Source organism: Pagrus pagrus (genome assembly GCF_965226575.1).
Source record: "Pagrus pagrus genome assembly, chromosome: 3".
In the NCBI taxonomy this organism is placed as follows: domain Eukaryota; kingdom Metazoa; phylum Chordata; class Actinopteri; order Spariformes; family Sparidae; genus Pagrus; species Pagrus pagrus.
The window spans coordinates 21,885,405-21,912,544 of NC_140187.1; the positions used below are offsets into that span (position 1 = coordinate 21,885,405).

At 41.2% G+C, this 27,140-nt stretch overlaps 2 protein-coding genes across 3 annotated transcripts; both read right to left on the reverse strand.

Annotated features, from left to right (window-relative positions):
• Positions 1-316: 316 nt before the first annotated feature.
• On the reverse strand, positions 317-7,410 carry mdm4 (MDM4 regulator of p53). 2 transcript variants are annotated; one of them, XM_084349657.1, is made up of 12 exons: positions 7,212-7,410; positions 6,597-6,684; positions 6,421-6,495; positions 6,111-6,244; positions 5,948-5,997; positions 5,411-5,475; positions 4,139-4,235; positions 3,893-4,053; positions 3,564-3,752; positions 3,346-3,414; positions 1,725-2,870; positions 317-1,645 (listed from the first exon to the last, which is right to left on the reverse strand). In XM_084349657.1, exons 2-11 carry the CDS (start codon positions 6,666-6,668, stop codon positions 2,301-2,303), a joined length of 1,482 nt encoding a protein of 493 aa, XP_084205783.1. In that variant the 5' UTR covers positions 6,669-6,684; positions 7,212-7,410; the 3' UTR covers positions 317-1,645; positions 1,725-2,300. The 2 variants fall into 2 exon arrangements, with proteins under 2 accessions (XP_084205783.1, XP_084205782.1); XM_084349656.1 differs by having other exon boundaries at positions 3,564-3,767; positions 7,212-7,409.
• A 688-nt stretch (positions 7,411-8,098) lies between these two features.
• LOC311255302 (sortilin-like) lies at positions 8,099-26,827 on the reverse strand. Its single transcript, XM_084349655.1, has 20 exons — positions 26,515-26,827; positions 20,182-20,244; positions 20,009-20,082; positions 19,805-19,907; positions 19,460-19,621; positions 19,272-19,345; positions 17,654-17,703; positions 17,449-17,576; positions 15,763-15,907; positions 15,414-15,569; positions 14,543-14,655; positions 14,215-14,317; positions 13,966-14,134; positions 13,643-13,827; positions 13,367-13,556; positions 13,121-13,237; positions 12,474-12,582; positions 11,498-11,610; positions 11,263-11,389; positions 8,099-11,178 (listed from the first exon to the last, which is right to left on the reverse strand). The coding sequence occupies exons 1-20, from the start codon at positions 26,749-26,751 to the stop codon at positions 11,164-11,166; spliced, it is 2,433 nt and encodes an 810-aa protein (XP_084205781.1). The 5' UTR covers positions 26,752-26,827; the 3' UTR covers positions 8,099-11,163.
• Between the last annotated feature and the right edge of the window lie 313 nt (positions 26,828-27,140).

The following is a 27,140-nucleotide window of genomic DNA, read 5'->3' on the forward strand; positions in this document are numbered from 1 at the left end:
GGGGTAACAAGGCAGCAGAGCTACAGCAATATATAGTGTAGAGGGCAGTGTGTCTGTCCCATTTCTGGACAAGAGGACAAAAATAAGGCAGACACATAAGCAAGCAGAACCGTGAGTAAGCAGAGGAGAGTTGCAGGTGCTGGAGTCCAGCCAAGAAGGAGAGGACACATGACAGCTGGACTGTCATACAATGACTTATTCTTCAGCCAACACACACACACACACACACAGAGAGAGCTCTCTTCACCAGTGGGTACTGTACATTAACTGTCCTTGTGGTGACCAAGTGAACTAAATAAAATAATCAACTCCAAACTTTATTGCTTTACAAAACAACTTATTTTATTCTGTAACAAGTACAAAAAGAAAGCCCAACTATTAGCTGTACCATGTCCGAGTACATTAGTCTTTGTCAATAACTGCAACAATTAAGTCCGTCATTCTCAACCTGGATTAATTGTTAAATATGTACTAAGCCATTTTATGAGGTCTGTATTTAGAGGAAGTTTTTGTCTGTTCTTATTTCACAACAGTGGTGATAAATACAACAGGCTACATTAATCTTTTATAGATTTTAATAGAGCTAATATATCTCTTACACCAGCTCAGTGCTGGATCTACTTACAGCAGGAGGCATGCTCTATATATGCATCACATGTCATTACTGGCACTGTACAGCTTCTGTGGGCACCAGGTACAATATTGAGACTTCTCCCCACCTACTGGCAGAAAGAGTAAGCGCAAGTAAAGAGCAGATTAAAGAACTATGATATTTCCCTCTATGCTAAGCAAAGCCAAGAGTTATATGCTTTCTGTCACTGGACATCTTACTTGTGAGCACACTGTATTTATAGACAGCTCAGCAACAGTATCTACGTGCTCCAAGTAATACAATCTTCAAATAATGCAGAGCCATCAAAATAAAATCTATTATATACAAATTAAGTTCAACGTCATTACATGGCAGTGTAACGCTTAAATCAATCCCCCAACTCCAAATAAGTACTTTTTCACAGATTTGGTAAATTAGCCGGTTTCCTTTATGACTTTCTTTATAACTTTCAGACAACTTTTATCTCAAAATCGCATCTTAGAACTCTGCAACAACCGAGCTGTTTTTCTGCTTCATCAGAGGTGGTCGTCTCAACAATTAAAACAGATTCATAAATAAATTAAATACAAGATACACGGAAATTGTTCATTCATCATAAGTTCAGGAAAAGGCTAGAAAGTAAGTACCCTTTTCTGAATGATAACATTTTAAACTTTAACCAACAAATATGAGACATAAGTTACTGCAGGCATTACTGTCAGAGGCTTGGCAATTGTACATATTGAATACATATTAATATCGAATTACTACCCCGAAAGGAAATTACAGTAAATACTTCAGCTGTGCATTCTCAAGCAGGTTAAATTCTACTTTTTAAAATACTATGTTGAGAGAAACAGGACTTAAGCCACCACATTTGTATTTTACAGTACATTCACTTACGCTGAGAGATTTATTTTTTAAAAAGAAAAAGCTTCCGAGGATACTTTCATGGAGCTGCAGCGGTTGAAAATGAAATTCATGGTTTTAAGACTCTTTCCTGTTTTTCCTTCAATCTTGTCTTCATAACTCAAATCTCAGAGCCAAGAAAACCTAAGAGGATAAAAAAAGGGTAAAAAGAGAACAAATATGTCCAGAAGATGCTTGAAGAAATTTGATTGCAGCAACGTACCTGCGCTGACTTTTCCTGTTTTGCCGAGATGACTGAAGTGAATCTAAGGAGGAAAGAAAATCAAACAAAACTAACAGAACTAAGGCAAGCACTAGTTTCTAAATGGCACCATTCAACAATGCAATGTAAAATTCAATGAGAAAACCGCATAGCCTGAAAAAACAAACAAAACAAGCCTTCATGAAATCAAACAATACCTCCCACAAAGTCTTATGTGATCTTCTAATAAATAAATAAATACTTCTGCCTTTGTGTGTGTCCCTTATTTAAATGTGGCACCAAAACAAACATTTGGTATGACAAACTCTTGTGTTTCATCTGGCAATACTTCAGTGGCAGTGTGATGCAAAATAAACCATGCAACCAAGAGCAAGCTTTACCAAGTGCTATACTTTGTGTATATCTGTCTAAAGGTAAGGTGCACGTTTTCCTGTGTTTGTGTCTTAAAGCAGAGTGTGTACCAGAGTGCATGCAGCTGTATGGTTGAATGTGTGTTGCATTATATGTTATTTAGTTCCCCAGAGACTGACAGGTGTGTGTGTGTGTGTGTGTGTGTGTGTGTGTGTGTCTGTGCTTCTATAGAATGAATATCTTAATAACTTTTTGAATTATCTTCCCACACCCCGGACAAGGAGCCTGGAACTTGTGTAGCCTCCTTGCACATGGGAAACAGGTTAGCAGGTGAGCCGTACGTCCGTGTATTATATTTCCATTGCGTGGTCGCACTCGACAGAGCTTGCAAGGCTCCAACAGTGCCTCAGGCCTAACTTCTTCAACCTCCATGCCCAGATTTTCCTGGCTGTCCCCATCTGAGAGCTGCTCATCCTTGAGGAAGCTGGAGGGCCACTGCGCCTTGCCTTTCCCTGTAATCATAGTGGGCAGGGGTCGGTCAGCTGTGGAGTGGGAGGGCAGGATGACAGGGTCAGACACCGTCCTGCTGCAGTCTGGGACATCAATGCCAGTGTCGCTGTCATCTTCTTCATCATGGGTGGTGAGCGAGCTGCATGCTGGGATGTCAGGAACAGAGAGGGAATGGGCGAGTCGAGGAACATCTTTGTACCAGTTCTTACGTAGAGCCCAGCAGCGAACACAGTACCTCTGGTTAGGTGTGTTATACTTCCTGCACTCTGTGCACTGCCACGCATCCTGAGGAATAAGGGAGATATAAAGTCACATATCTGTGCTTTTTAAGTTACAAGCTACAACTACAACCAGCTAAAGCTACAACATACAGTGAGAGGAAAAAAACAGATGATACAAACCAGCGTTATCAAAAATATCAAAATATTGATACCTTCTGATACTGCATTTATGAAACCTTTTCCGTACTTATTTCTGGCTGCGCTTTCTGGCTCTCTCTTCTCTCTAATAGTGGGCTGACACACCGCTGCAGTGCCCACATAGGCCCACCTCCTCTCACTCTTTTGATTATGCTCAGAAGTAAATTAACTAAGATGTTGTGCTTAACACACAGTACACAAGCCTCGTTATATTTTTATTTTAATGAAAATCTAACATTTCATGTTCTCAATGTTGTGTTGATTGTCCCCCGTAGTATTATTTTTCACAGTATGGTATCACAGTTAAGAATTTTTAGTATCATCACAACACTTATACACACCTGTGTAGAGATCTCTGTATCAGTGTCATCACTGAGACACTGCGAATCCTCATCTGGCTCCTCCTGCATCTGGATAAATACACAAAACATTTGATCAAACATCAAATAACATTATCCTCTTAACAGCAAATGCAAAAGAAATAATTCATCAATAACTTTATTAGTTAGCATGAGCCTGACTGTAACCAAAGAAGACAACGTCTAAAACAAACTCCTACCTCTCGATCTGCTTTGTCCTCCTTCCCTGCACCTCCTCCATCATCATCCTCAGGTGGGGGCTCCCCTTCTCCTCCGCTCCCTTCCTCCAGCGCAGCCTCTTTCATCTCCACACTCACCTGTTCACTCTCGCCCTCGTTCAGGAACCAGAGGTCATCTGTAGTGTCCGACACAATGGCCGTGTCCTCTTCCTGTGCAGGAGACAGCTGACACATGAGTCAGACCACCACTGTTACACTCCAATTTATGCCATTTGACATCAAGTAATTGTGTGAACAGCTGTGCTGTTATTAAGAGTAACTTTCTTACTCATACACATAAGGTTTCTTACTTGGTTTGTGTGGATGTCAGTGGAGCCATTGCTCCTACGGCTGTAGTTACTTCGGAGATTACCCAGAAACCACCAAGGTAGGCCAGAGAGGTCCCACTCGTCCAGAGTAACATCCAGTTTGGGCCGTTTGCAGGCTGACCGCGGCAGGCCTTCCAGGGAGTCTGGAGATATTTTGAACAGTTAAATCTAGAATTTTGAGCAGGTCTTGTCTTGAGCATATTGCCGAGCATATAACAGTTTGCTCACCATCATCTGGCTCCCGAGGTCGTCTCTGGGAGGGGGTCTGCAGGAGAGGCACGTCACTGACAGCCTCCAGCCCTGCTTTGACCAAACCTCCACACATCTACAGAGGGAGGAAGGACAAAAATTAGAACGTGGAGCCATAACTGGGCACTTGGAGGACTCGCAGTTCCTTTTCAAGAAGGCCTCTGGGGATTGGAGTGGTGGTACAGGGAACAGGGGGCTGGGCAATTAGGGTATGGGCCAGTGGGGAGGGAGGTCAAAGCAAATTTAGGAGATAATAGAGTTACCGAATCTGTGTGGTTTGTAAAACAGCAGAGACAGAGAGAGAGAAGGAAGGAAAGTCAGTGTTCTAATTAGCACAGTAATGAAATCAGAGAGTCAAAGATTTAAGCCCAGTTTTAATATGTCGTATGTGCAAACTAGGATAAGTGAGGACTTATTCTACGATATGACCCATGGACATACACTACAAGATACATTTATGTAAAAGTTATAACAAGTGTTTTCATATCAGAAAGGAAACAGAAGCAGAAAGAAATTAAAAAGAGGCAATCTAATGTCTCCCATTGCTTACTATAAATCACAGCTGATAGACTGAAGAAAAAACTTATTGCAAGTGTGATTAGATCTTAAATTTAAATCTGATTGTAGCTCAACAATGTGGTCACTCAGTAGGTGCTTCAAGGTGGATTGGAGGGGGGGTTGGAGAGAAGGGTGTAGGAACAGGGGGGTGGGTGAAACGGTTTCAGGTTATTGTTAGGCCTGTAGCTGGAACAGGAGCTGTGAGCCTCCAGTTCGGAGCAGAGAAGAGAACTCTGACACAGACAGAGAGAGTGACTCTGCCCCCCATCCACTGGGTGGTGCTGGTGGTTTACAAGCGAGTGCTGAAAACACCACCAGACCAAACCAAGGATGGGGTCGTACAGAGACGGTGCCACTCTGTACAAATGCACACCAATGGAGACAGCAGACCTTACCTCCCCTCCTCATTACACACAAGCAGACAGCAGCTCACTTTAGTCTTTTCAATCCACACAAATCATGGTGATATGAGGTGTGTGTCACTTGCATTTTGCTGTAATTAATTCTTGATTGTTGATGTTGTGGAGCACTTTGTAACTAACCGATCAGTGGATGTCACATCTTATGACAAAAAGTCAGTTTAGCACTTAAGACTGTCAGTCCTGTCCCTTTGTATTCACACGTGTTGTGTGTAGTGAGGTGGGAAAGGTTGAGGGGTCTTTGTTTCTCCTTAGCACCATGCTTCAGCTTTACCTGACCACGATCCTCCACTCCGCCATCTACACATTCACGGCCCACAGAAAGATTCTCTGCAGCGTCTGCATTACAGATGAGACACAGTAACAGAAAGGACACCCCCACCCTTTAATTATAGCATAATACACTCTCTCACTATGGCCTTCTGCTGTGGCTTTGTAGGACAAGCTGGAAAATAGCCTTCTCTTGGTTCCTGCATCCCCAGAAATGCACTATCACAAGCACTCACAATGTATGCAACAAAGACTGAATTTAGAATATACAGAAGGAATAGGGTGGTGAAATAATCACCATTGCCAGGGATCTTCACTGCAAATCATACCAGGTAAAAGATGCAAGTGAAACAATGATTTCATCAAATACAAAAGGGAAGAGAAAAAAAGACAATTGAATTTCATGTCATCACAAATGTACAATGTACTAACTGAACATAATTTATTTATGTATATTGCGTGTACTACTAATAATGCCCCCAGACAGAAATATTATTTCACATAGAGTATGAATAAGGCATTAAATGACCGTGACACTTACCAGAACAACCAAGCACAACTAAGTACTTCTTGAGCATTTCATACACCGGGCTGTAAAATGAGAATATAAGAGTTTAGAATGGATTTTCTTATTTCAGATGTGTGAATTTAGACGTATAGTCCACCATTACCGAGTGATGACCATTTCCGCTGTGGGTGCATACCTCGGGTTTTTGACGGAGAAGCTCTCCACCTCCAGCAGCTCTCCCAGAGGGTCATCCTGGCAGTGGACAATGTGCTGCCTCTGTTTGTCATACAGTTGCTTCCCCATGATGTACTGACCCAAGTAGTGCATCACCTATGCAATAGACAGGTTATTAGGTATCGCAAGGCACCTATGTGGCATATTTTTACTTATATGAAGACTGTGTAAAGGACTACTAAACCCAGTCATGATCATATCTCTGGTAACACCGTCTTATGAGCCAGTGTAACAGGCTGCATACCTACTTGACATTTCATCTGACAGCTCACCTCTTTAAGTGTGAAGACTTCTTCCTGGGCTCCAGCAACACGCAGAATCTGCAGGAGAGGGGCCTTTGGTTGTACCTGGGGGGAAAAAACAGTAGCAACACTTAGTATAACATACATATATGCATTTTTTATATTGGATAATTGTACATGCAAAGTAGCTGCTGCACATTTTGTACCTGATTTCCCTCTCCAGGTAGAGTCCTGCATGATGAGCTTGATGCCAGAGGCTGGGCTGATAGAGAGCTCATAGTAAACGAGCAAAGTCTGAAATCCAAAATTACAACATGTAAGACGAACCAGCCGATCAATATCATCACATAACGCAGGTGCGGCTTACACCAACGCACCAAAACTGTGTCATGGTATTGTAAGCTTGAGATGTGTGATTAAAGCTTACATTTAATGGGAACACCTACGAGGTTAATACAATTTAGTACCGTCAAATACCAAATACAGACTGCGCCACGATGAGCTACCAGACAGCTGCCTGGATGGAGTCGTTACAAAACTCCCCCATTACTTTTGCCTTCAAATAACAAGGCCAACATTCCTGGCCAGCCGAGCTAGCTTAACGTTGGCTGGGTGGATATAGCGTTAGTACAAATAAAGCACAATTGCCACCAAAACTAGCCAGTTGCATGTGAAGTTGAACATCTGGGCAACACTAGCAGGTGACAAATCTGCTACAGTTACTAGCAAACGTGTTAGCTAACGTAACGCCAGCGCTAACGTTAGCTAACTTAGCTGGCTAGCTGTTTCCTGGACAATACGTTCGTTGACAAAGAGCTCACCGTGATGAGTTGACATTACTTCACTGCCGCTACATTGTTCCACACGCACTGCTGCCTTAACACACAGCCGACATCTTATAAGTATTCATATTATAACTAATAAACGTGGGGCTTTCGAAAGTGGCTCACTCTAACTTACAGATATGCAGTTATGCTAACTGAACTACAGATTCAAATCGACGAATATGGCTACAGCACTTCCGGATGCACGGCTACATAAGTCACGACTGTGGCGCCCCCTACTGTTGGAGAACCAGCACTGAGGGTAGCATCATGGCCCCCACTGACACAATACTGCCTGTTCACAGTGAGAGCATTAATTCAACTTATCAGCTAGTTCACAGAGCATTAACAGTAGCAGGTAATCTACACATGTCAAGTTGTGAATGTCACTATTGGCTTTATTGTTGGTTAAAGGGGCACTATGTAGTTTTTTTCCATAACTGAATAAACAAGCTTGTTCTCAGAGGAAAATAAGGTCCCCAGAACACTGTTTGAAGCTAGAAAGGTGGCAGGGTCCACCACATATAAACAAAGTAAAACAGTAAGAAATTGTGTTGTCCTTTAAGGTCAGTTTGTTTATTGTTTATAGTAAGCAGCTAATGCATGTATTTCTAACCTGCCTGTTCTGAATAGTTACCACACTATCATGTTTACTGCCTTAGTGTAGCTCCATCGTGTGTTGTGACAGCAGGAAGCATATGTCCTTGTGCATTATCATTATCCCTCCTTCAAGGTTATAACAACACCAGCAGTATACTGAACTTTAAGCCAGTTGAAATTCTTCTCACACATTAATGCAGTAATAATGAAACACTGTTTAAGAAGCCCACGTCTTCGTAATGACTACTTGTGCTTTTATGATTTAGTAGGCTGTATTATGGACATACTTTTGAATCGTTTTTATTGCAGGACCCTCAATTAAGTATTATACTATTTGTAGACATAGTGCATTAACAAAACCGTAACACATGTGAACTGATGTAAACGACAAAGTGTTATTTCATTCAATAAATGCAAACATTGTTATGAAACATTTGTGCTACAGAATACTTTAATTCAGAGATACACATCTCTGATATCCTAGCAAACAGTAAAGAAAACAAGATGGAATGAAGATCAAAACTCATGGCCCTAAAACTTTACAAACATTAGATGTACAAGGAGGCACGAATGCAACTTTTTTCACAGATCTGTAGATACAGTGCAAAAATAAATCATTGAATCCAGTAAATATCAGGCTTTGTTCTTACTGACAGTTGTGTAAATAAGGAAGCATCAAGCATATGAAGTCGCTCCAGTTGTCCACCCAACAGTCCTTGAGAATATGCCTCTATATTAGGCCAGCTTATTACAATAGCTTATTGGCTGGGATATTATTGACTCTGCTGGAGAAAACAAGCATTGGCCATAAGGCAAGCACGTGTCAAAAGAAACAGCTCTTACATGGCAGATAATGGAAATGGTAGCCAGCCAACATATCGTCTAAACAATTCATATAACACAGCAGTGTCTACTGAGGAAAAGGTGTAACTCAATTTAATACAGTTTGCGATCTTCATGGCCACCAGACACATTGATCTGATAAATTAGTTCAGTTATTGTGGATATTCTGCAACATCTGTGAAATGATTAAGTTGGGAGGCAGCAATATCTCAGAAACTGTCAACACTGAGTAGTTGTAGCTTTAAGAAAACAAAAAAAAAAAAAGTGTCAGTTGTGCCTGCTTTCCTGTTGTCACATTTTTAGTAACAGACACAAGTGAGCATGGTCTCTAAAAAACACTTGATTATCTTGATTGTGTTCAGATCATTAGAGAAATGCATACTGGTATTGGCTGATAATGTGAAACTATCAGCCATAACCCCCCCAAAAACAAACAAACACATTATCAGCAACACATTGGTGCATCCTGTTAAGCAAAAATACCAGAAAGTTCAAGTAAAGAGTTTGGGTTAGCATTACCTTCATACTAATATAACGCTGGGCTAACGGTAGGCTTCACCTCGACAACCTCATCTCTAAAATTAGACAACTAAACAATAAAAGTGCTTTGGCAATAATTCAAGTCTTTCATTCTCACCACACATACAGGGGAGCAGAAGAGATCAGTTGATTGAAGCTGCACTGTATAAAAAAACAAAACATTTTCCATCTTCACAACAACAGCAGGCCCTTTGAACATTGATTCCAAAAGTTTCCCCCGACACTAAAGAAGAACGACTAGTATTTATTTCTCGATGACCTCTTTTATTCTTCTTCTTGTTACTCAAAATTATTTATCAGATAGTTGATATCTGGTTGTTAGAAATTTGTTTTAAGGAGACGAATTATGCTCATTTTCAGGATCATAATTTTATTTTGGGTTGCTACTAGAACAGGTTTGCATGCTTTAATGCTAAAAAAACATGTCTCATACTATCCAGAGTGGCAGCACTACATCCCCCTCTGTCGGAAACACTGTTTTAGCTCCCGTCTCTTTAAGGCCCCCCCTTACGTGCTCTGATTGGTCAGCTCACACATGCCTGAGCCAACACTGCTAGCACCTACAGAGCAGCTGTGCCATATCGATTCTTACGGGCCAAACTAGCTGCTAGGCACAAATTATGCAAATGTGTGACATGGTGACATAGTGTGATGTCATAAAGTCACAGAATTAAAGGCGGGACTACTGACGAGGCAATTCAGGATCAGTGTTTTCTGTAGGAGAGAGGAGCTTCTGTTGGTGCAGACTTTTACCTTTCAAACTTTCAACATCTTTTACAAGAACAAGAACCTTTATAACACACTGAAGAAGTTAAAAAACAAAAAAGCATAATAGGTCTCCTTTAAAATAAGCACTAGTGGTCACTTAGTGGGCTTTTACTAATAACTTTTTGTATTTTCAACAGCAAAAAAGTGTTTGTATTAGTATTTTGTTGTCCCGGTTACTCTTAAACTTTAGTCTGATGCTATCAACTAAACCATTCAATAATAATTAAAATGCTAAAACCAAAAATGTTGAGAGATTACATTATAATATTGGACTATTAAAATATTTGTAATTATGATATATTCACTCATTTTAAAAGTGAAAATGGTCTAAAATAAAAAAATAATTGTCTCTACTAAGTACTAAATAGTTATTGCTGTTACATAACTAAGCTATTATAGTGTACTGTAAGGTTTGTAACTAAAGTGCATCACCTGATAGAATTCTATTAAAATCGTGGCCATTTTTTACCTGTAAAACCACCAGTGTGTTTGGTGAAAACAAACACTGATGGAGGCAGCGCTGCTCTCACTCTCTCTCACTAATAAAACGAAGAACTAGTGACTCACTGTGAGTAGTCTTTAAAAACCTGGAAGTTCCTGTTTATAGTGACTAGTGAAACTGTCAAAATGAATGTTACAATGGCCCCCATGCACAACAGCACTATATCTTGCAAGTTTTAAATTTACCGAGTACAAAAACTACTTAACTGACAGCAGACATAAAATACTCATTATTACTTCCTCTGTTCTGTTGCTTGGCTCTTCTTTAACTTTTTCTACAGATCCCAAGTCATAGCCTCTGTGTGCTGCCTGTGCAGTGCATCACGATAGGAAAGACCGTCTTTTCTCAGGCCAGCATGGAAGGAAACATACAGAGCACATATTCAGACTCGATGGCCTTTACAGAACTCTTTGTGACAGAAACAACAAAGGCTCTCCAGGGACCCCAGAGGCTTTCTTCTGTTCTGCGCTGGGTTTGTCCCCCTCCCCAAACCGCCAGTTTGCCTTCTTGCGGGAGATTCAACTGGCACGAGGAAGCAATGTGAGCTGCTGCTGAGTCCTCCAGCCACCAGGGAATAGGGAGAAGTGAGAGGAAGATGTTAATCAGCATGTGGGTGCAACAAGAGTGCCCAGGCATCATGAAAGACTGCGTTAAATTTAGTCTTGAGGAGCCTTTAAGTGGGGAGAAACGTCCACCTTATTCTAGGAGGTCCTGTGGGGAGACGTAAACAACACAGATTAGTTAAAAGGCAATCAAAGTGAAAGTAAAAATACGATTTAAAACGTGATCAGATACCTGATCGGAGTCTTCGTTGTACTGTGCTTTTCCTGTCTCCATGTAGTGCGTGTCAATATCATCGACTCCTTCTATTTTATTAGCCTCAACATGTTCTCGCATAACAGAGTATCGGTGCACAAGGAACCTGATGAGGACATAGATGCACATTAGAAACAGTGAGAGCTGAAATTCAGTATGTGCACTATAAATACATTATGTTTGTGTGGGTGTAAAGATGAAACAGTTAACTGACCGTCCTCCACAGATGTATTTCTTAACCAGCCAAACGCCCGCAACAGCACTCATCAGGAGGATCGCGATGACAAATATCACTATGACAGCAGTGCTCGGTGAACTGTGTTCAATCTGTTAGTTACAAAAACAGAAAGGGACGAAAATAAGCTGTCAATATGCTCACACTGGAAGATGAACCCTGACACACTGTATCACTGTCATCAGTAACACCGCAAGTTTTCACAAAATCCTGCGTGCACCAAAGGAGGAACAGGCATTGCTGACTCACTATGCCTGATCTCAGTGTAAATTCTTCTTCATTGGTCATTCACCATCTGTGTTTTTGAATAAATCACTGGGTGCTACTGCATGCGCCCTTTGCTCAGGAGCTGAGCTAAGGATGTCAGGTTGTAAACAAACAATACAGATACAGCTCTTCTTAATATGTTCTTGAGTGTGTTTGAGATTGAACATGTAACAATAATCGGTTTCCTTCAGCTTGTTATTTACGTGTTTTCAACTTTAGTGAAAGTTGGTGCATTGATAGAATCAAAAATGGGACAAAGTGAAATGGAAATGCATATTAAAAGGTTTATAAATCTTATAAATAACAACAGACATGAACTTAAAATTGCACTAAAGAAACAAACACATCAGATCTACTGTATGTGTGACCTCTCTCAAATTAACACATAACAAAATTAAATGCCATATTTCCATCTTTTAAATCGCGTCATCCTGCACCATCTTCTACTGAAATGTTTAATGGCATCCGACAGGAGAATTAGTGTCCATTAATTGCTTATCTGGATGCATCAAACACCTAACCGTAACATTTCAGTTAAATTCGCACATTGGGTTGTAAACTTGGCTCATGTCACATTGCTTCCAGACATCCCATCCACACCTTCAATGTGGATCATGCTGCAGAGCAGATGTTACCCGATGTTGCTCTACCTCCACCGAATCTTTTTCCTGGAATGAGCTGAACTTACCAGAGAATTTGGAGAAAGGGCGTTGCTGGTGCACATCCTCCTCAGGTCTGTCTCCTTCCTGTCTGGCTGGAAACCTCCCTCACACTGGTCTCCAGGAATCTTCCGGTAGCTTAAAAGTACGAAGGGACAGATAAAATAAAACTCAATGAGGACAAGACAGCTGGTAAATCAAAGATAAGTCGCAAACCACCAATGGAGGGACAAAAGCTGCAAAAAGGGAAACTTAACTGTTAAATGAATTATGCTATAACACTCAATTTTTTCTTATTTGCTTTGACCTTTGACTAAAGTAAGAAAGCCAGTACTGAGGTTGCGTAATGTGCCTTGTATTTCCGTAGTTATTTTTGAAACTACATCCTCACAGAACAATGGCTCCATCAGCAGTCTTTGATAACATTCAAAAATGATCGTTAAATTAATAATCTGTAACAGACCTCGGGAAGTCCGGTGTTCTTACAGTGCTTGTACTTGAATTACTGTTGGCCTGTTAGCTGATCATATAACCCACAGTCTAAGACTTGAAACCTACATTACCATAATCATACATGTGAACAATTTCTGTCCATCTTTGAGTTTCTTATCTCCTACTGTATACTGCAGCTGAGAAAAGAGCCAAAAAGATCCAAGGTGAAAACAGCCATCCTCACCCACTGGTCTGTAGCTGTTCAGTGGTCCCATTTAAACAAAACTCCAGAGGACGGCCCTTCAGCTCCTCCTGCTGCACACACTCTGAGCTGTTCTGTGGACGGTAGTATCCAAAGTCACTGTAAGATAGAGCAGAGGAACACATGGCATTCTTTAAAACACTGCACTTTAATTCGGTTTATACCATGGTGACACTAACTGCAGGATAAAATAGACTTGATCTGTTTTGATATTACACAAAAACATACCAGTGATAATCATCCAGTGTACATTGACAGGGGGACAGCTTCTTAGTGACAGCGTAGTCCCTCCCATTACAGCAGACAGAGTCTTTCCTTAGGCGTAGGAAGGTCTCTTTGTAGCCCAGCACACAGCCATCATTAGATCCACTGGGGTCTGCAGAGTGAGCCAGCCACTCTACATAGTCTCCTTCAGTACCTACACATACATATACACATACACACACACTTACTGAGTACTTCCTGTTACACCAACCATTCACCCCCCGTCTCTCATATACTCACAGTCTCTGCTGAGGAGCTTCCTGAAGTCTATGGTGATCACCACCCATTTACTGAAGTTGTTCCTGTAGCCCCACAGGCTGACGTTCATGGAGCGAGAGCCGGGCTCACTGTCCATACCGCTGAAGCGAAGCGGGTCGCTGGTGAAGTTGTACGTATGCCAGCACTGCCCTTCGTCTGTGGAAAATCTGAAGGTGTTTTGGGGAAAAGGATTGAGGACAAAAGCCCATTAGTAAAAAAAAATATATATATATATATTTAAAACTGACAAATGATAAAAAAAATTGAAATAAAAATATAATATACTTATAATAAGTTATATTCACTTGATTTGATTGACAGGTGAGTTGGTGTGCTCTACAGCCACCAGTAGCCCTCCAGAGTCCAGTATAGCATAGTGATGGGGACCCTTGAGAGCCAACAGCCATGAGTAGCCGCCGTCATCAGACACATACACGTCAGGGGAGAGAGTTGACTCTGCATCGCCAACGCTGCCTGGAGAAATAGAAGGCAAATGGCAATATGAGTCATCTAACAATGCAGGGAACTGATTTCTGAGTGAAGAGATTTTTTACCATGGGCCAGAATGAGGCCCACAGCGTTGGCCTGTGAGACAGGAAGAATGGGGACGTTCATCTTCATGGTGGTGCTGTAGGAGGCGTGGATGTGAAGTCTGCACTGTGAAGACACAATAATTAGACTAATGTTGGTACCGAGTCATACGCTCACAGCAAATAGTCATATTGTCTAATATTAGATATTAGATGACACAAAACAGATTTTAGCGAAATTACTAATACATCCCCATCACATACACAAATCCCTCCAGGCATAATGAAAAGACAAGAAAAATATGTGTTTTATTATCATGTACAAGAATTTATTTGTGTATGTATGTCTCACTCTGTTGGGCCTGTTCGTAGAGGTCTCAGTGTCACAGTTGCTGTTCTCTGGTCTGCGCAGTGTCTGCCAATTTGCTCCTTGGTCAAAGGTGATCACTGTCTCTACTGAACCATCTGCAAAATGAACACAATTAAAAGTCAATCATATTTAATTCAATTACTATCAGGATCCTTAAAGACTTAAATAGACTGCAGACAATAAAATACAAACTCAATCTGAACAATTTTCCAAAAGATTTCAGGCAGAATCTGGTACTAGTTTGTGTCGCTATAGTAAGAAAAACTGATTTTACTTGAGATTATCAATCGTCGTGCACATTAAGTCCGCTTTATTTTTATCAAGAATTACAGGGATTACCAGGGAGTGGGGAACAAAGTTTCAGCCAGACTGTAAATACAAAGTGAATTTGGAAGTTTGCTGAATCAAAACATTTGCAGATTGCTGACTGATGCTTAGACCACTGTGTGCACTTTACATTAATGCTGCAAGACAGAAAACTTTTCCATTCAGCTCCACTCTTGTAACTGCATCATTATGAAACAATAACACTTGTGATGAGATGTTCAGTGTGATAACTCGACCCTTCCCAAGTTTTTCTCTCCATTTGGATACATGTTTCACTAATTGAAAACCAAGAAATTACGAAATCAATCCATTAATGTATGGATGTCTGGTATACTCTGAAAAGTAATAGGTAGTACTGCAGACTACAGTAAACCTTTTTTTCCTAAATACAGTTTAGAAGAACAATTGTAAGTCACATCAAGTTTTAAAGCAATTTTTGTAATTAAATGAAAACAAAATAAAATGATATTCAAAAACTTTGACAAAGATGACATGTTAGTGCATGTTGTGCAGCGTGTTGACCCACCCTCTGTGAGTATGCTCGTCAAATAGACGCCCCTGAGCGAGCTAATGGGGGTGAAGTCAGTGTCACTCCCTGTGGTCGTGTAAAGATGGCGCTCCAGAGACTTGGAGAACACGGCTCCTCTGTCGTCCGACACGTAGATGGTTCCAACACCAGAATCTGGTTAACACACACAAACACACACACACACAGAAACTTGTTACAGCTTCAGGATCTTATTCAAGGACGCTGTGTGCTTGAAGGTTATTCTGTATTACCATTTAATTATTAGCATCTTCTGTAATCATCAACACTGTCAACATCATCATCGTCCACATCAATCATCACTATCGGCATCCTCATTGGTTCTCACCTCCGGGGTCGTCCACGTGCATGAATATCATGTCCTGATTGGCTGACAGGATGGAGTAAAACTGCTCGTGGTTGACTGTAGGAAGCTGAGCCATGTTCCACACCTCGCCTCCGTCCACTGACACGTGGATCATACGCTCTGTGCCCTAACAAACATAAGACAAAAATGTTGTGATCAGTGGAGGTATGTATTTGCTGTACATTCATTCATAAACAACTGTATCCATTATATATTGGGGTAAAGATGAAAGAACACACAAAAATGTTTTAACTTTGATAATACTTGTGGGAGAAAAATATGATTCACCCAGGTCATTCTGTCCTCATACAATAGGACGTCATACGTATCCTGCACAGACATTAAAGTCTGGATAAGGATAGTGAAGACTGCTCTGAGGAGTATATCTCATGGTCTCTGCAACCTGGTCATTCAAAGCTACTGTAGATATGTCCACAGAACAGATGTCTGACTAACCAAGCCAAGGCAAAGCTGACTGTTAGCGTAAAACTCGTTAAGGAGGCCTTCGACCTATCTATGTTAGTTGACTTACTATCTGGGACCTAATTACATCGTACTCCTCTGGCTAGAGGTGGGAAGAACTCTGCACTCACCCCCCGTGATATGTTGTTAAACAGATAACCATCTATGGGAGGAATGCTTCCTGAAGCTGTAGATATAATCTGAGCATTTGGGAAGACTTGTTAGGATTAACATGACATTGCTCTGTGCAGACAGATGTACTGTTGAGCCGAAATTCCACAACAATACCGTATATCCAAAATGTGCATGTTAAAAGGGTCAGTACACCTTAATTGCAAAAGAAAAAAGAAAAATCTTTTCTCCTGCATGATAATGGCTTGGATGCAAGAGTCTAATATGCACAAACTATACCAGCATATAAGTCTAGACAATGGCATCTAATCCACAGTCCTTTTTGCTTTTACACCAATTTTAATATCCATTCTTGTTAACTCAATTTTGCCACCATAGTGATGCACACAGTATGCAATGCAGTTAGGTGGTTCTGGCAGGCTTGTCATTACCATGTCTTGTAGCAGGTCCAGAGAAGCAATGCCGTGGACAGTACTCATTCATTTTTAAATGATTTTTTTAGCGAGGGAACACTTGCTAGCGTCAGCTACGAAATGAAGCTCTAGCTTTGCATCTTAAGCCAGCAGCTTTCTTCAGAGTGCGGTCACGCTGTACGGATTGCTTTCATACCTGGCTCGGATCACCTCCAGATGTGGCCTGGCTGATCTGATCACATTCCGATTACGATGCATACTGCACACATTTACAGCTGACGTGTGGGGTTTTTTTTCATATCCAGGCACAGATTTCATGCTCATGCCGGGTTTAAATGGGGTCAAAATCATCTGAATGGCTGGATACCACTTGGAGTGAGTGATGAAGTACGTTTTTTGTTATTTGGGTGAACTCATCCTTTGAGTCTTTACCTCATAAAATACACAGAGGGAGGCAACATTTAGACAGAAATGTTCATGAGTGTCTTAATATGTATGGTTACCACTTTTGTCTATTAAGAAACATTCAACACAAGCAGGGGTGGATGAAAAAACATGTACTGCATGCATCAGAAAAACAGAGCAAGAACACATTTTGCTCTTTGAAGCAATAAAGACAAGAAGCAAACACAGACACACAAACACAAACACACACACATACTGTGCCAGTCATGATGGAAGCAAAAACAAAGCGCCCCCCGAGCACAAAAGAGTAAACTCTTGTTGCGATGGTCTGGAAACTTCGACCATAGTCTGATGTCTTCCTCAACTCCAACATTCCTCTGTCATCTAACAGAAAGAAAGGGGAGTTATTAAATGTTTTTCTACATTTCATACGTATGTGGGACTTTATGGTCTTCACTTACTGCATGATCCGTTGTAGTTTGTTGTGAAGTAGATGCTGTTTTTTGGACCCCTGGGTGTGAGAATAAAAAAGAGTGAAGGAAGGAATCAGAAAAGGAAAAGTTTTCTAATTGTGCTCACATTTTTTAACATCTCAAAGTTGTCTGAGTTCAAATGAAATCCACTTTTGGAATTTGTAAAGATCACAGATTATGGTTGTGGTTCGTTCTAAGTGCTGTGTGAGCGAGGCCCACATCGACCCCCCGGGCTTCACTCCAGGCCCTCTCTGGTTTTGTTCGCTGCCAGAGGGGACGAAGGTTTTCACACTGCAAAGATTCTGCTGGTTCAAGGACTGTGGGCTGCATAAGAATGTCGCTGCTGACTCATGATTCAGTCTGACAGCAGCCTCAGCTCCCTCGCTCTGCAGTCAATTTAGGTCGGGGCCTAAATGACAGCTGTGGTCACGCAGAGCTATCACAGTGTTCCCTCAATGCAGCGCTAACAACCGCAGGCTGACACCACAACCTCATGTGAACTCGGGTGCCCAGAGGAAAACCAGAGTCAGGAGAGCGATCCAAAGTGTGGTGAGAAAGACAGCTGGGACAACAACAATGGACAAAGATACACACACTCCTGTTGCACCAACAACAAAGATGCAAATGTAGGATGTGTGGAAACAAACATGGACAAAGCTGTGTCACATCCTGTCAGGGGGGACAGTGTTTTATATCCTCTCACTCTAAAACAGTCACACACAGATGACTGACATATGAAAGTGCGACTATGCTCGCTTGTAGATTAATGTAAATAAAAAGTAATGTAACATATATGAAGGAATTATATGAAAATTATTAAGGGAGGACATGGACTCAGAGAAGGGGGGTGTTATGTATTTCTTTGTTGAAGGGAGGGTCTACGGTAGTTAAAACCCTGAGCAGGGGGAATAGTTGAGAGAAAAAAATAAAAAATTCTAGTAATCCATTTTCTTCCTTTTTTTAAACAAAATCTGTAAAAAACGTTTTGCCACACAGATGGAAGATACCACGAAAGCTAAAGAAATAAAAAATACTAATAATACTAATACTTCTAAGTCTGACGCCTCTCAGAGCTTCCACAGAAGTCTTATGGTAGAACAGGAGCAGGTCTCTAATTATTTCATGTCATCTATTTATAGTGACATTAAATGATGATTGACTGCTGTGTGTGCGCCATTGATCATAAAGAGGCTAAAGAGTTTTTACACGAGCCAACGGACAGTTTTACTTAATCTGCATTATATCAGAACTACAGTTAAGTTAAATGCATCGTACACAGTTTGCCCAATAACTGTTCATTTAGTAGTTCATTCTTTAAAAATAGAAAGCAGGAATGCTGGGTAAATGAAACTCACCACAGTACGTTAACAATCATTTTGGCTTTTGCTTATTCCACATCGGGGTAATCATGGAAAAAGACCAAACCAAACATTAATGACCTTGCTTTTTTAAAAACAAAAGCTTCAGGCCTCTTTCTCCACCTCAGCAATTTTCTTACAATCTCTGATGTTTGTCTCGGTTTTTAACTGCGCCATCTGTTACATATTCAAGATCCCACATGCCTTGTGTGTATTTATAACTTATTACAAAACTGACAGATTCTCACCATCTGACCAAACAAACACTGTCATGGATCTTCCTCCAGGTGGCACCAAAGTCCTCAGACAGCCACAGGTCCAGCTGCAGGGAAAAGGCTTAGTCAGTAAAGAATGGTTCATTAACTTAAGTAAGTCCAGTTTAGTTTATTAAAACTCTAAAACTCTTGGTTTTCGTCGAAAGCATGAATGCTGGTACCGTGATACTGAGTGTCAGGAGTGTGTTGCAGTCTGCAGGGTTGTACAGCATCTGAATGAGCGGCTCAAATGGCAGGTCAGTCGGAACAAAGGTCATGCCAAAGTCCCGTGAGCGAAACAGTCGAAACCCACCGATGTCTGATACATCGCCAGTGAGCATCACCTGAAATCAGACACAGAGAAGAGAAGCAGGGTGGAGCTTTGTGATTTGCTTTATAATGGGGCAAAGATATGTACGTTTTTGGTGACCAACCACAAAACACACAAGGTAGAAGCAGGATCTGCATGTCTGCCTTCTTTATAAACACTACGAATATCTCGCTTTTGGTCTCCCCAAACGCCTCACCTTTCCAGAATGGTCAGGGCTGATGGCGATGCCAAACTCAGTCTGGATGAAGGTGTGGTTGATCAGGTGAGTCACATCTTTAAACGTCTTCCCGTAGTCTTCACTGACACAGTGACAGAGACTTGCAGTTAGACCAGTATGACAAATATTTTACTTCTCCGTTTCTTTTTAGTGTCCCATCATCAATCACCAGGCATTTCTCACCTCCTGTAGAGGTTCGACTGGCCGAAACGCATCATGAACAACGGCACCTGAAATGTTGTCAAGACCAGCAGCACCTGGGAGAAGACAGCAGGGATGAATTATTTTAACAACATCCTGACTCTTCCTCTTTTCTTCACTTACAGTCATATTTTCACTCATGTAAACCGACTCACCCCTGATCCGTCTCCGACCCAGGCCAGTGACAGTGATCCCATGGTCCTCACTTTGAAGGTAAACTGAAAAAAGCACAGAAAAGAAATCAAGTCTAGCAAAATGTTCTTTGACTACAATCATGTTATCTACTCGATATATGTACGTGAGCTTTATCAAGCGATGTTCACGTTAGCTAGCTAGCGTCAGCAACACTAGGAAGTGCAAAAAACTGGCAACCACCTGAGGGGGGCAGATGATTTGAATAACAGCGGTGTTGTGATGTGAATGCAATGTTGGGGGAGATGGAATGTCACATTTAGTGGCTGAATGTTATTAATAACTCCTTGAAGAAATTAAATTAAAAAGGGATTATTGGGGGCTAAAGTTGTGCTGGTGCGCATAAATGACAAAGTTAGGCACACCCGTCCGATTCCAATGTCAGAATATTAACAATTTAAAGTTCATTGCTCTTTCAAAGGCTGTACTTGCATTATTATGCCATTCTCTTATAATTATACATCAGTGGCACGAAATGGTCTTTAAACGAGAGTACACAGACACAAGAGTCTATAGTGTGTGTGTGTTTGTGTGTTTCCATCACCCGCTGAACACTACACACGGCAGCCGGAAGGACAGCATGAATTGTCCTTACTGTCCAAAGTAACTCGGCCATTTGGATGCACTCTGCGTGTGTGACCTACATTCCTGCCCAAATGACAAAGCTGAGGTCGGCGAACAAGACAATTACTGATGGTCCAGGCACAGCAAGAACACACACACACACACACAGAGACACACACAGTAAATGTAGATTGAAATTTTCTGACAATAAACAAAATACAAAAATGTTTACTTTTGTACTTTTCACATATTTATTCATATAATTCTCAGGCTGAAGTTCAAAATACAATCTAAAAAAACAAACAAAACCAAGTGTTACGTAACGAGCAGAGGGTTTAGACCTGAACTTTTCTTTCACAAGAGCACTGACTGCAAACAACATTCCAGTCTATTTATCCAGAGTGACGCTCAAGAGTTTAGTCATTTCGGAAGCGTATTCGGCCACAGCTCACGTTGTTTTGGAGTCTGACGAAAGTTTCACCCCTCCTCTCTTTTGCTGGCGAGGCAGAGATGTTTACAAGGTGAGCCCGGCCCAGGAGAGTCTGCATACAGCTCCATAAAGCCACAGGAGAGGGCCAGGTCTGCCCGCTGGAAACTCCTTGTAAATAGGTCCAGTGGAAACTGGCCTGCCCCCGCCGGCCGTCCAAGTGAGTGAATACAACTTTCCATCCCTTCTCTACATTCATCACTTCATCACACCCTCCCTGCATCCATCTTTTCTTTCATCTATTGATCGCTTGACAAACTCTTCTTCCTTCCTTTGCCGTCATCTGATCTGAAACATAAAGCATGACGTGTCCGGTCCTCCCAACACTTTCAGACCTTTAAACCAGTTTTCACCTTTAAATCTGAACAATGTTACACATCAGTTATTTCTTTCTGCCCATTTTTCCTGTTGTTAATCTTTTAAATCACTCCTCAAAACGCATCTTTGCAAAAAAAACCTTTACTAATTCTGGCACACTGCTTAACGCCGTGTCGCACCACCATGTTCCACAATAGCTCAGAAAAGACAAACAAACATTGGCTTTTATGGAGGTCTTTTTGCATTTCAAGACTCAAGATCAATTTAAATATTATTATACAACCAGGACTGCGCAACAAAATGATTTAATACAGTTATGTAAACAGATGATCAAATGATAAATCATATTTTTATGTTTTAGTGGCCACTGTAGGGAGACGAGGGGTGTTTATTTGGTTGTAATTTGCAACTTCACCACTAGATGCCACAAAAACCTACACACTGAGCCTGTAAGCAAAGCAGCACTTTGTGCTAAATAACAATGTCAACATGCAGAAAATAGTGAAAAATGTCAATTAGTGTTTCAAAAGCCAAAGATGACATCCTCCAATGTCTTGTTTGGTCCAAAATCCAAAGATATTCAGTTTACTGTCAAATATTTCGACTGAAGTAGCTGGAATCAGAGAATTTTGCCTTTTTTTTTTTTTTTAGACGATGAGCATGGTAAACTTTATACCGGTCTTGACAAAGGTCAACCTTGTAAGAAATGTTTCAATGCAGAGGTGAAAACAACAGGTTTCTAGTTGTGTATTGTCTTGGATCAGCCATTTGATAATGATTCTGTCCGCTGCTTGTACACCTGTGTTAAATTTAACCACATCTGTGATGGTGAAAACAGAAGGGTAGAAGGAGACAGTGCAGAGAAGAAAAGACATGATTACTCAGCAAAAAAATCAGGAGATAAATGTCTGACCCAGTTGGACGTTGCCTCACAAACCAGACATGACCTCATGCTGTATCACATGAATCTGCTCTGAAAAGGCTCCTCTAAGCTCCTTCTGCACCCCAGCTCATTAAAAATCTGGCATTCGAGGTGTGTGAGAACATCCACTTTTTAAAAGTGAACAACAATGCTGCACAAGTAAGTATCACACACACATATATTCATGCAGACGCAGTTACACACAGTGTGGGTGGGTGGGAGCACAGTGAAGTCCTCTCTCAGAGGTCAGACACCAACACAATGAGCTCCTTATTCCCCCTGCTCAGGGTTTTAACCTTTCTGCTGCAGTCGTGTTTACACACATAAAACTTCAGAGGAGGAGGTCAAACTCTCTGGCCTCTGATCTAACACATGAGACTGTGTAGACCAAGTTTTGCGGGCAGAGCAGTAAGCTGGGTTGTATTAATGCCCATTCGATTTGTTCAAGACAACCAGAGCAGTACTGGAGGACTGTGACTAAACATGCTGATTGTCTACTGGTGTGTCGATTAACACTTCAGTCTGCACAATGTTTACACGTCAAATTCAGTCTTGCACTGAACGGATAGGTCGCTAAATCAATTAGCATTTGAGATTTAGCATGGCTAAAAACAAGGTAACCATCCCTAGCCATCCCTAGCCCTAACCTGAATTGTCCATTTAGAGTGCCTGCATGTTTTCATAAAAATATCACGAGGAAGCGATACGGTTTATTGCCAAATCGATTTTATTTGTCCCACCCCTAGTCCTGACACTATTAATTATATAATTTCAGTGATTCCATAACATTTCATCTAGCGCCATCATCAAGTCAAAACTGATCGCTGGTCCAGTTCTTTAGTTCGGTGACCAAATCCCCAAATAAAATTCCCACCAGCCTCAGCTATCCGTGCTAACACGCTAAACTAAAATGGTGAAAATGTCAGCATGTTAACAGGGTCATGGTGCGTTTCATTGCAAGTCGGAATTTCAGACCTCCAACCTAAAAGCTTTACGGTGCATTTGCTTGGAAAATCCTGGATGCTACAGCGGCTGATTTAACAGTGAAGGGCACTTAAAAAAAGTCAGGATAAGTCGGCTCCTAACACAAACTCTCAGAGACTCCTATCGAGCACAGATCACCTGAATGAAAGTGAAAAGTACAACTAGAAATTGTATTTACTGCACGTTTCACAAACACCATATGAAGTCAAAATTGATGGAGCGGTAAAAAGTAATTGTTCACTATGTGCACCGCCAATCTGCTGTGATGTCATCCGTGTTAATGTTGGTGAACTCGGGTTACGCAGCTCTTGCCCAAGTTTCCAACTCAGGATTCCTTGGACTTGACTTGAATGGCCGTACCAATGCACATTTCCGTGTCAGAGGTTGTTTTTCTTCCAGTCCCGAGTGCAATGTAACGCACCAGCCTCACAGAGTCACCTGCACGGCTGAAGACTTTGAGTCTTGTTCACTGCTCTCTGATATTTCACAGACCAAACAATTAAATGATTAATCAGGAGAGTAATTGGCTATTCATTAGTTTCGACCCTAAATCAGCAAATCCTCACATTTGAGAAGCTGGAATTTTCGTTCTGACATTTTTGCTACACTTAAATGTTTGACTAAGTGAAGATTGTTGCTAACTGTTAGCACTGGCGGGCATTTCTCCACCTTTTATGACTGAAGACGTGAACTTTCAATTGCAAGTCTACCTCAGAGTCCACAAGTGCCTCTTTATTTTCACTAGTTTGTTGATCTCATCGGATGTCTCTCCCTGTACATCAACAAACCCATACTTTCCATAACTCTCCCTCCCTCCCTCCTTCTCACCATGTGGAACATGCTGCTTTTCTTGGTGCTCCAACAGCTGGCTGCGACCCAGTTACGCTTCACCCTGAAAACAGAACATGTTTTTTCTCTGGACGGAGTGGGGCGAAGGAAAAAAACAGAAAAAAAGAGAAACAGCAAGCTAGTTTGTAAACCAGACTGTCAGCTAAATGAATCTTACACAAACATAAGCTTGTGCTGGCTGACAAAACATATCCTGTGTACTCTATCACGCCTAAAATAGCATAAAAATGAAAGGTGTAAGGTTAAACGTATCTGCTGATTTACAGCTTATGCTACTGCTCTCCATGCTCCCACGACCTTGTCTGATCTCACCCTGCAGCTCGGACAATAATAAAATTGGCTATTTTCAAATCCAGCAAAAAAAAACTGTGGGGAATGTTCGTGAACGACAAAAAGAGACGCTCTCTGTGAGCACGCCGAATCGTTTTCATGCTCAAAAGCTGCTCCAGGTGTCTGTCTGAGCCACAGAAATGATGTAGCGTCCACTTCTTCCATCATTCACTCACTCACACACACACACACACACACACACACACAAATACACACACGCAGAGCAGCAAGACTGTCCTGTGGAGCTCTGTAGCTTTGGACCAAGTTGTTATTCTTGAACATTCCTCCAGACATCTGGGTTGTTCTTGTTGTGCTTCCTATTACAACATGTTCAGTACTAAATCAACAGAAGGTGTCATTTGGTCTATTATAAGTTGGGATCAAGCCGAAGATAAGAAACATTTCATTTGATCACAGGTACAAAACACAAGAGAAACAACAAGAGCTCTTCCTCTGTGAAAGATCTTTTAGGCCAGTATTGAAGACGACATCAACACACAGGCATCGCCTGACTCTGCGTCCTGTTGCTAAAAACTTCATGTTTAGGAGTCTGTGTTGTCACCCGGCATCATTAGTCCATCACCATCACAGTTACACAACCCGCAGTCAGCAGGCTAATGGGTTTGACCTGCACTGACGACCTCACATTACTTCAGATCAATTAAAAAAAAAGAGAGAGAGAGTGTAACAGAGTGGAAACAACGCATCGATTTTGTCTATTGTACATTATTTAAGCAATTTGTTATTTATTCATTTATTTAGTTAGTTTCATGTTTTTCTGTGCCCTCCTTAATGCAAAACCAAGATATTATTATTATTATCATTATCATTATCATTATTATTATTATGATTATGATTATTATTATCATTATCATTATCATTATTATTATCATCATTATCATTATAATTATAATTATTATTAAGCAAAATAATTGCCAGTTCAACCATCAACCTAGAAAACTAATCATCAACTACTTCGATGATCGATTAATCATTTCAAACATTATCTGGTTCAGGTACAAACAAACTGACAGATCAATAATTAACACATTGTAGGTTTTGTACTGACGTTCAGACAAAACAAGCAGAAAGAAGATGTCACCATGGACGTGGAGAAATCGCAAATGATATACTTATTATTTTGTGGACTAAACAACAAATAAAATACTTGTCGTCTAATTATGAGCTGTCAGTTGGTCAAACTGAGCTCTGGGGAGCTATTTTCTAACATTTTAAGGACCACACAATTGATTGAGAAAGTAATCATCCCAATTATTGATCATGAATCATTATTAGAGAAACTTAGGAGTCCAAATCAAGAGAATTTTATGAGGGCTGCAACTAATTTTGATTGCCATTGTCATTTAATCAATTAATCATTTGGCTGGTGGTTTAATTTTACTTACATTTCAATACTAGGAAAAGCAAAAGGCCTTTCTAAGAAGCTTGCTCCATGAAATGTTTGGCACTTCTGCTTGAAAAGTGAATTTTACTCTGAAATCGATTTTCAAAATAGCTGCAGATTAACTTCCTGTTGATCGGTTAATCGACTAATCGTTGCAGAGAGCTGTCGAAACATTACAACAGCAGTATTCATCTTGTTGCACTGGAAAGTTCGTGTTATGTTATCATTATTCATTACTATTGATAGGAGGTTGATGGTGAAGCTGTGGACATTATGAGCAGCTCCATGTGCTGAGCTGAGCTGAGTGACCACACACAGACTGAAGGGGCCTCTGGGTGAGTTAACTGCAGCAAACACAACAAAACAAAGACCACCTCTCTCCTTTAGAGGTTTTCATGTTTTTAATGGCGGGTTAAAAAGTGAAATAAGTCACTTACAGAGTGGGAGTTGTTGTGCAGCGTTGCCTCCACTCCAGGCAGAGCTGAGCACGTCTGTTCATTCAGTCCTGCGCTGCGCCTCGAGAGCTCCGTCCTCTCTGAACTATGTCGCTCCTCATCACTGCCAAACTCTCTCTGCAGCCTCCTCACCGCTGACAACTTCTCGTCCTCCTGGAAATGTGCGCCGAGCGAGGAGCAAAACAACCCGAGCGCCAAAATGCAAGATACGGTACTCATGTTTACTAAAAAAAAAAGGCTGCCCAACTTTGAGCTCAGCGACCAACTCTCGCGTCCCCGCACTTCTTTGCCCCCCTCATCACCCCAACGCATCTTCAATGACGGCCCCTCCACCGCGGCACGGGATTGGTCAGGACCAGAATAACCTGCAATCTCATTGGACGGCAGGAATCATCCTGAAGCGAGATGTCAAATGTTTCTCTGGTGTCACACCGCCCCCTAGTGGAAGGACCGCGCAAGAACAGGGGCAACCTTTCTCATTTTCTACAGGAGAATTTATTCTGTGAATTTCTTAATGGTTCCGAGAAACAGAAGAAACCAGAACAAATAGTCTGGAGGTTAAGATTTTTACCCCACAGTAGGAGAAGTTTTAAAAAGCTCTGAGACAT

What these genes read in the sequence shown, in the direction of transcription:
- mdm4 (XM_084349656.1), bottom strand. Translation starts at nt 6,668, where the DNA reads ATGAGCTCTCTATCAGCCCAGCCTCTGGCATCAAGCTCATCATGCAGG. An exon ending in AGGACAAAGCAGATCGAGAG is followed by an intron (nt 3,415 to 3,563) that starts GTAGGAGTTTGT and finishes GTATTTATCCAG; the next exon opens with ATGCAGGAGGAGCCAGATGA. An exon ending in ATACAGAGATCTCTACACAG is followed by an intron (nt 2,871 to 3,345) that starts GTGTGTATAAGT and finishes CTTATTCCTCAG; the next exon opens with GATGCGTGGCAGTGCACAGA.
- LOC311255302 (XM_084349655.1), bottom strand. Translation starts at nt 26,751, where the DNA reads ATGAGTACCGTATCTTGCATTTTGGCGCTCGGGTTGTTTTGCTCCTCG. An exon ending in CTACGAACAGGCCCAACAGA is followed by an intron (nt 14,318 to 14,542) that starts GTGAGACATACA and finishes GTGTCTTCACAG; the next exon opens with TGCAGACTTCACATCCACGC. An exon ending in TCACCTGTCAATCAAATCAA is followed by an intron (nt 13,828 to 13,965) that starts GTGAATATAACT and finishes AAACACCTTCAG; the next exon opens with ATTTTCCACAGACGAAGGGC.